General features: G+C 41.4%; 1 protein-coding gene across 2 annotated transcripts; it reads right to left on the bottom strand.

Annotated features, from left to right (window-relative positions):
- Positions 1-553: 553 nt before the first annotated feature.
- Positions 554-8,823, bottom strand: pkd2 (polycystic kidney disease 2). 2 transcript variants are annotated; one of them, XM_083909059.1, is made up of 15 exons: positions 7,972-8,823; positions 7,276-7,389; positions 6,538-6,671; positions 5,881-6,131; positions 5,348-5,572; positions 4,546-4,774; positions 4,292-4,462; positions 4,028-4,209; positions 3,559-3,679; positions 3,368-3,466; positions 3,150-3,271; positions 2,923-3,040; positions 2,375-2,535; positions 2,145-2,292; positions 554-1,447 (listed from the first exon to the last, which is right to left on the bottom strand). In XM_083909059.1, exons 1-15 carry the CDS (start codon positions 8,366-8,368, stop codon positions 1,235-1,237), a joined length of 2,685 nt encoding a protein of 894 aa, XP_083765185.1. In that variant the 5' UTR covers positions 8,369-8,823; the 3' UTR covers positions 554-1,234. The 2 variants fall into 2 exon arrangements, with proteins under 2 accessions (XP_083765185.1, XP_083765184.1); XM_083909058.1 differs by having other exon boundaries at positions 2,375-2,538.
- Positions 8,824-9,170: the final 347 nt, after the last annotated feature.

Below are 9,170 nucleotides of genomic sequence, written 5' to 3' on the forward strand. Positions count from 1 at the left end.
TATTTGAGCCTGAGAGAGGATTTTGTCAAGTGTAGACGTACAAATACTTCATATGGGCACAGATTTCTAACATTACAATGTTTACATTTGTTGTATTACTTTTTAAAAATCAGACTATGCCTTTTTCCAGCTGTTTTTTTTTCTACTGAATAGTGTGGATTTACTCTTCCTGGATAACCCAGTTACACAAAAGTTAACCTTTTCTTAACTTTTTCTATTAATAATTTACTGTAGAATTATATCAGATAGAAGTTTTTTATTGTTCCAAAGTAAATGTCGAGTTAAACCTTAAATATAAAAGTTTAAAATAAAGGTAGATAACTGGTATTAGCTGCTCAGGGCCTGTTTTGCATTTGTAGAAAATATGTCTTTATCTTTTTGACAATTTAATTTTACATTTATAATTTCATAATGTATTATTACATCTATCTATAATTCATAATTATTAAAATAAACCCAGAAGGAAGTGCTTTCAATAAACAAGTCTCTACTCCTATATTTTATTTAAAGAGAGAAAAACAAATGAAGCAAACCTTCTTTTTTTATAATACTTTAATCGGCACAACAGATATATACTGTATAAAAAAAGATAAGGCACAGAAAAACATAGATGCATGGGTTTCCCATGAGCATTAGATGCACTCCAAATCGAAGTTTGTTTCAAGTTACAATATGTATCATAAAGTGATAAGCTATTTAATTAGAAGCTTAACTGGTGCACAGAGGATGAGTAAACATGACACAAACGTGCCACACGTGTACCTATGTTAAAAAAAAGAGATGGAGAAAAGAAATAAACAATCAGCAAAATCAGCATTTAAAGAAATGCCTTTTTTTTGGTTTTTCCTTGAAACGCTTAAATGTGTGGATACAGCGATCAGAAGCAGGTGAGCATATGTGTATTCTGAGTATAGCTGTATAGTATGTTTGTAGCCTCTTCAATTGCAATGCTGTGATTTTTAATACTGAACTGTAAATCCTTCATCGTTCTTCAGCCTCCGTCACACGTTGCTCATTTTCCCTCACATGTTGTCTGTCTCTCAGGACCTCACACTATTTCAGTGCATTTATTTATCTAAGGTGAGGTAAGATTGAGTTTGTCACTTCAACAATTCCTCAACAATTATTTCATTCAGCAAAAAAAAAAAAAAGTGTCTAGCGTCATAAGTTACTTGTACCGTTGAAGGATTATTGTCAAAAGCGGGAGCATCGTCGTTCTCCGGGGGGACACACGTCACACGTGGCCGCTTCCATTTGCGCTGGTTTCGAGGCCGTCGGCGGACAGCGAGGAGGACGGACGAGGCCGAGGGCCGGCGGCGGTGGCGGCTGACTGCGGGTGACTGACCTGTGACACCGTGTCGTCAGACTCCCAGCGCTCCAGCTCCTCCCTCACCAGCCTCTCCATCTGCTCCCTGTGAGCGTCGGTGTCCCGCCCCAGTCGCTCATCCTGTCAAACAGAAACAGCAGGTAGGTCACCATAACAATCCGAAATCCTGTTTTTGAAGCCAATTTGCGGTGTTGAAGTCATGCAACCAGGCTCCTATTGGACGATAATGCTATCAATCACTCATTCGTGCTGTGTTTTATCCTCCATATTCCTCTTAATGGGAACAAAATCAACATTTTTCCATTGTAAACAATGCAGTGAGATCATTGATTCCTCAGTATATTCTTACATACTGGTTGTCCTTAACCAGCAAAATGGAAGAGACTGTTCACTTATTTTAAGTTATAGTATAAAATGTTATCCTTCATGTTATGAAAACATGGCAGGGGCACAGCTGCCAGTACCTCATGTATTACATAAGCTTGTTCTGTGTTTTATTTTCCTATTTTTTTGGCATTAATAAATTTATTTTGCCTCAAATACATGATTATTTGAGATTATATGATATGATATATTGTTATTGTGACATATGTGTTGTTTCGTATGATAACCGGCACTTTTATTTTGACTTTCAAGAAAGTCATGAAAATCTTGAATGCAATATCATGATGGAATATTGTGCTCGTCTTGTGATTTTTTTCCCCATCTTTTTTTCTCTAGACCGGCCCCCTCTTGACCAGACTACATGCCCATTGGGCCCCCAGGTCAATAGAGTTTGACCCCCACACGGATTATGCATCTGTTGTTGGTGTCTGACCTCCATGACTCCGTCCAGCAGTCTGCCGAGCACATCTCTCCTCTTAAGTTTTGCTCTCTCCATGGTTTCGAGCTTCACGATTACGGCATCTATCTTGGACACGATGCTCCCAATGGAGTGCTCCATCCGGTCCACGCGTCTCACCAGCCTGAAACACAGGGAACGATTATTAACTAGTGCAGTCATTAAAAAATATTATGATCCAAGATTGTGAAACTCAAGCTCCCTACACTTGAAACTCCTCGTAGGAGACGCCACCCGAGCTGCTGCCGCGGCGACGAGAGCTGTGGCCGCTGTCCTCGTCGTCGTCCTCCTCTGAGTCGTCCTGGGTGCGAGGGAAGCTCCGCCCGCTGCTGGGTCGCGTCAGCGAATTGCGTTCCAGATCCAAGTCCTCCTAGCGTATGAGCAGAAAAACACTGAGCGTCTGCATATGCAGTGGTCGTTGTTAATCATTTCAATACTTGTCATACTTATATTTGAGTTCACAAATAATTTATCAATTGGTTTAAATGTGTAGTTTCTACAGAAAGACAACAGAAGATGTAGATTTGATGATGTTGTAAAGCAGCGTGGAATCCTGGGAACAGTTGTGCGGCGAGAGCTTCGGAAGCAGAACATGGAACATGACTAGTCAGGATTCATTTTTGACAAAATAACCAAAAGCTGATTCTTCATTGGTGAAGTTCAGTTCCTCCTGGCTCTTGTTTTCCTCCCCTTGTTCGATTCGACTGTTCCATCATCCCTCAAGCAGCTGACATCTCATTATGTCCTCACTCACTCTCTCTTTCTCCAGGTCGTCTCTCATCTGCTGGTGGTCGTTCTCGGTCAGCTCCTGTTCGCCGTCCTGATCGTACTTGGCAAATATGGCCTGAATCTCTGCGTCCGTGTGGCCCTTTCTGAGCACAGATGGGAACAAAGAACACTCAGGACAGACCGAGGCAAAGGCAGCACATGAAAACCAAGTAGTAAGTTGTTTTTCTGAGCATGTTTTGAGGTGGTGGTCACCCTTTCAGATCCTGACGCAATTCGTCAATGTTGAGTTTGCCCCCAGCCTGACGCAGACTGTCAGAGATGTCGTCCACCGCTGTCTTCTTCAGTCTTAACTTCATCAGAGCTTTGTTACAGCCCTAAGAGAGGAACCGTCAGAGGAAATCTTGACACTTTCTGATTCATAGATGCACACTGGACACCATCCCTAAAATGACTAAAATGAAGATCAATACCTTCTTTATAAGGTCCGTCATCTCCATCTCTGACCTCTGCTGCGACATGTCAGCCTTGACCTCTGAGTACGAGTCGTTGATGATGGCCAGAAACATGTTCTGCATGGGAAGAAAAGAGAAAATGTATCCTTGTCATCGGTTAGCGAACAAAAACACAAGCAAAGACGTGACGCGTTGTCCCCTCAGCTCACCATGAGGATGAAGAAAATAAAGAAGACAAAGGTGGTGAAGTAGATCGGTCCGAGCACTGGGTTCGCCTCCTCGATCTCAGAGAACTCAAAATCGCCCAGGATGATGCGGAACTGGGTAAAACTGCACAAACATAAATAGAATTTAGCATTTATAAACTGTCAACTGTCAGACGTATTGTACTGGATATGTTTATGGGCTATATGGACAAAAGTATTCAGTCATTTAAGTTCTTCTACACCAAACTTGTCAAACCATATCTTTATGGTATTTTCTTTGTGCACTGGGACACAGTCATGTTGGGACCTTCCTCAACCTATTGCCACAAAGTTAGAAGCGTAGCATTGTCCGAAATTAAGATTGAGCTTCATTGGAGCCGAGCCCAAAGCCTGATTGAAACACCTGAATTCAATCCTTAACAGGTGTGGCCAAATGCTTTTGTCCCTATCGTGTGCTTTCAAATACTCTTACATGCTGGCTTGGAAAGTGCTGAAGTCATTGACTTGGGTTCCAAACACCAAGTAGGCCAGCTGAGCATACGCCAGGAAGATGATGAAGAACATGATGGCGAATCCCACGAGGTCTTTGGCACAGCGTGACATGGTGCTGGACAGCTGACTCATGGTCTTATTGAAGTTGATGAACTTAAAAAGCTGAGAGGATGTGAAGGAGAATACTATCAGTTATTGGGTTCTTCTAGTTCCCATATGAATACTATAGTTCTCATATGAATACCTTGACCCAAGAGAAGAAGACAATGACTGCGGCCACATTGTTGAACTGGACCTGCAGGTTGGCCAAAGGCTCAAAGCTGGGGTGAGATCTGTCGTTCTCCAACAGACCTTTGAGACGACTGCCTACCATGGCTGTTCTGGTTATGTTCATGATGATGGCAGCGACACTCATCTGTAATTAGAACAGAAACATGGCTACTTCAGTGACGTCAAAGGCACAACTTTAATGATACCGCGTAGAACCGTGACGCTCACCGCCAGAATGAGAACATCGAGACAGTTCCACAGGCTCTTGAAGTAATGCAGGCGGTGGATGCGGATCTCCAGCACCTCCTCCACCACATAGTACAGGACGAAGATGCAGAAGGCCACCTCGCACACGGCCACAAAGTAATCCCAGCTGCACACGTACCGCATCAGGCGAACGGTTTGGAACTGCCAGGAGGTCACCACGCCACCGGTGGCAGGGAACTCCGCCAACAACCTGGCAAATGCATCACAATGCTTACAAGGTATTCATATATATATATATATATATGTGTATTCTTTTTTTTTAACGCTTAGTAACAGCAATAGAAGGAATAGTATGTATATTTTATGTCACTCTGCGTCATTCATGTTGAATTTTGATGAGAAATTTAACACTGTTCATTTGTTTGTTGATGCACAGAAAAATAGATCATTTACAGAGATAAAAGCTTCCAAGAAGCTGATTTATTATCTGATTTTTTTTAGGATTTATTCTTTTCAGGGAAGAAATTTCAATCTGATTGTCACCTTGAGCATTTTCTAAATTTTGTTTTTTGTAATTTAAAATGTTCCTAATGGATATATTATTAAAAGTGGGTAGTGGTACTGTCTAGGGCTGAACAATTAATCATAATTTTATTGAAATCACTATATGGCCTACTGCAAGACAATATTTGTTCAAGCCAAAATGTGTGTGGAAAATATAATTTTAGATTAATTATTGTCTTGATCTGTACACATCTCATTCTACAGACTGAAGAGAACATCTTTGTTTCTCACAGATCTGCACAAATCACACAAATCTCACCGGGCGATGCAGAAGAGGTTGATGTTTCCATTGTAGACTGAGAAGTCGAGAAAAACCGCTCTGGTGCCTCTGTCCAGCCACAGGTGGTCTTTGAGAAAGCGCAGCTGCATCAGTGACTCCTCTCTGGTGCGAGACAGATCTTGGTAATATCCTCCTCCTCCGTATTTGGACACCTGACCCCAGTAGCTTGTGTCATTCATCTCACTCTCAGTTGTATAGATCCACCTATACAGGCAGCACAAACACAGAAATAAGGTGTTAGTGTAACACATTACAATAAAGCTTTAGGGCTGCAACTAACGATTATTTTTATAATGGAATAATCTGTTGATTAATCGAGTAATCGTTTGTCCAGAAAATATTGATCAGTGTTTCTCAAACCTCAAAAGGATGATGTTCTCAAATCTCTTTGTCTTGTAAAAACACTCAAACCAAGTAATCAAATTAATTTAGTAATCGATTAATCGAGTACTTGTTTCAGGCCTATAAAGCTTTACTCAATCACGGCATAATTAAAAAAACATTGTGCTTACGCAGTTCCGTTCTTTGGTCCAAAGGAGGCAGTGTCCTCATTGCTTGGCGTGAACATGTCGTAACAGTCCCGAACCTCGTCTCGCAGATCTTCGTGGACAGAGCACGACTCGTTGTGGACTTTGACCTGTCTGAGTCGAGGCACGCCGAGGAGGAGGTTCTCGTAGTAGATGAGACTGTGATTCTCGGGCAGGTTCTTGTTGTTGTACCACACCTCCCAGTACATGCTATTGAGGAAAGGCCTCTCTGTGAACTACACGTTTAGGAAAGTCAGGACTGGAATAGAGATTTATTTTACTCTATTTACTTTAATTAGGTTGATTAGGTAGGTTAGTAGGTTTCCCACCAGAAAATATGAATAAAAAGGGATATTGTGCATAACTCAGCTTCTAATAATGCTAGATCTGTAATTTAATGCTGCTATCTAGCTGTTGATAATGTCTTTTTATTGTATCTCCACCAGATTGACCCACCAAAGCTGTCTACATTGGTTTATTTTCAGTCTGTCTGAAGGCTGTGGAGCCTCATGTGTATTTTGACCTTAGAAACTGCATTTCTTAAATTATTGAGTGTGGCATACTTGAAAAACAGGACAGGACAGAGCAGACCAACAAAAAGGAACTCAATGATTCAAAACTACTTTCAAATATTCATGTTACCTTCCAGAAATCCTCCATCGTTGAGAGGCGCCTAAAAGTCATCGGGTCTCCTGCAGACAGCGGTGTGTCCAGGAAAAGCTGGGACATGACTTTGGTGTAGTAGAACATATTAGCACTCACCATCCCGTAGGTCACTGCAAAACAAATCATAACACAATCATTAGTTTTAAAAAACAACTGTTGTTTTTTTTACATCCAGCCCTAAAATAAAATACAAAAGTTTCATCTCTGCTTTACTACTGAAAATGGCTTTAAACATTAAGTTTAAGCTCTGCTTGGCAGCGTAGACCAGAGTAGAAACATTTCCTGATCCGCCCTCAACCACAGTTTGGCATCTCTCATTACAGAGGAGAAATAAAAATAGAGAGAGACTGGGTTTACTTTCATTTATTTCATCATCATACCAATCCACGATGACTTTTTCATCCTCTTTATTATTATTATGTGCTGTTGGTGGAATTCAAGCCACCTAAAAACTGCATGCCAAAACCATTCACCGGATGCACTGACAGTGTGGAAAACAACTTAACCAAAGGCGTATTTGAGTCACCAAATGTTCAGTCCAGGAATGAATTCATGGATATGCTCCTGTTTCTGTGATCGTCTAATCACTCCTGACTTGTTAATTCCACACGTCTGAACAGAGGAAAATCCGTATCCATAACGAACAGATTGTGTTCAACAAGAGTGTGGAAACGTCTAATTCTAAAGCGCTAAACGTCTTGTGTGTTTACTTACAGATGCAAATGGTGATGAGAAAGGCGATGTACGTGAGCATCTCCCTCAGGACGTTCCTGAGATATCTTTCTCGACTGCTGTCGCTGTCCTCCATCAGCTCTGTGCCCCACAGGACTGCAAAGGAAAAGAATCATCAGCACTGGTTAGGAAGATAACTGCATCAGCAACAATAGAGGTCCCCCAAATGTGCACAATCATACACACCTTATTCTAAAGTAGAATATGGATCTGATAATGTAATGTGGCCTCATGAAGCCAAAGCATGTATGAATTAATGTGAATTAATGACACCAGTGTTTACTGGATGCTAATATCTTATAACAGCTGTGAAAGTGTATTGTTTTGATACAAGGAACTAGTTTCAAGAAGTGACAATATGGGTCTGCAGTACTGAGTCGAGAGTTTTGAGAAAAATATCCCAAAGTTTGTGTTTCCTCAAAGTTTTTACTCCAGAGCCAAATAACTGCACTGCAGGCTGCTAGATTTAAAGGGACAGTGCAATAAAAAGCAGTGTGTTTTTAAACTTTTGGCGTTTTTCTAGATGGGTTTTATATAGACGTCCATTGCAAGCACATGATGCACTGGTAGGATTGTATTCAAGAGTGCAATGTACATTATAATATTCTCTATTTCCCCAAAACCCACATCGATGTTTAAGAAATTATAATTTTCCAAACAGAAATAAAAGAGCCTCACTTCTTATCCTGTGTAGAATGTGCTTCATGCAGTTACGGTGCTCATGTCTCCCCTGCTGCCGGGCATCCACAGTCGGTGTCGGGTACAGTCCTCCTGCAGGGATGTGCGGGCTGCTGGCCCCGCCGCTGTAGCTGCCCAGGCCGCTGCTGCAGCTGCTGCTGGAGGCCGTGGACACTGACCTCCTCCCGGGACTCGCCGGTGGCCAGTCGGCCTCCATGATCTCATCCTCGGGCTCAAACCCCGGGTTGTCCCGGCTCCATGCCTGTCTGGAAGGAGGGGACGGGGTGACCGCACCGCCGAGCCCCGGCTCTGGATGCTGGATGTTCTCCATCTCGATGCCCTCGCCGGAGTCCAGTCTCTGCGGGAGCTGCTGCGGTCTGACTCGGGATGAGCTCATGGTCCACGTCGATGTTTAAATTAATCCGGTAAAGTGGGACATCTGGAATAATTAAACACCTTTTCCAGACAAATAAATACGCGTTTAAAGAAAATACTGGAGAAGCATTTGAGGCATTCGCGTGTTTCTGCTAACGTCTATAAACAAACAAAATAGTTCGTAAACAGTTAGTAAACTCTCTAAATAACCGACTTACAGGCGAACATCGCGTTAAAAGTTGTAAAATAATTGACGCGTTCGCACTTTTTCTCGTCTTTTTTTAAGTGTTCTACCAAACCTTTAAAAAAAACATCATACGTCAAAGAATGAAAAACTTTTTTTCCTCTGAAAACAAAGAGTTTCGATTAAAATTGTTGTTGGATTAAGTGCTCGCGCTGGATTATCGCTCGCGTTACAAAATAAAAGTTGCGAGGAGAGGAAGAGAAAGAGGGATTATTGTCCGGGGACAGCCATCTTGTTCCTGGACTGTTCCCCCCCAAAAAACCCTACAAGACTCAGATTACATTAGAAGACATGGCGCCGCTCACACTCAGTGGAAAACTCGTTTTTTCCCTTTGAATTCTCCTCCCAAAAAACATTTCCATTATAATTAAATGTTTATTTTGCAGTCAAAACTTCCAAATTATAACTTTTTTTAAAAATGATTTGATAAAACAAAATAACTCTAAATTCCTTCCAATAAATTACTTTTTTCTTTATAAGTAAAAAAAAGAAACAGGTTTAAACTCAACTGATAACAACTATATGTTTATGTGTATTCAGTTTAATGCAGATGTTGATTACATAATCTCTGTGTTTTGGT

This window comes from Microchirus variegatus (assembly GCF_963457635.1).
Source record: "Microchirus variegatus genome assembly, chromosome: 23".
Lineage (NCBI taxonomy): Eukaryota > Metazoa > Chordata > Actinopteri > Pleuronectiformes > Soleidae > Microchirus > Microchirus variegatus.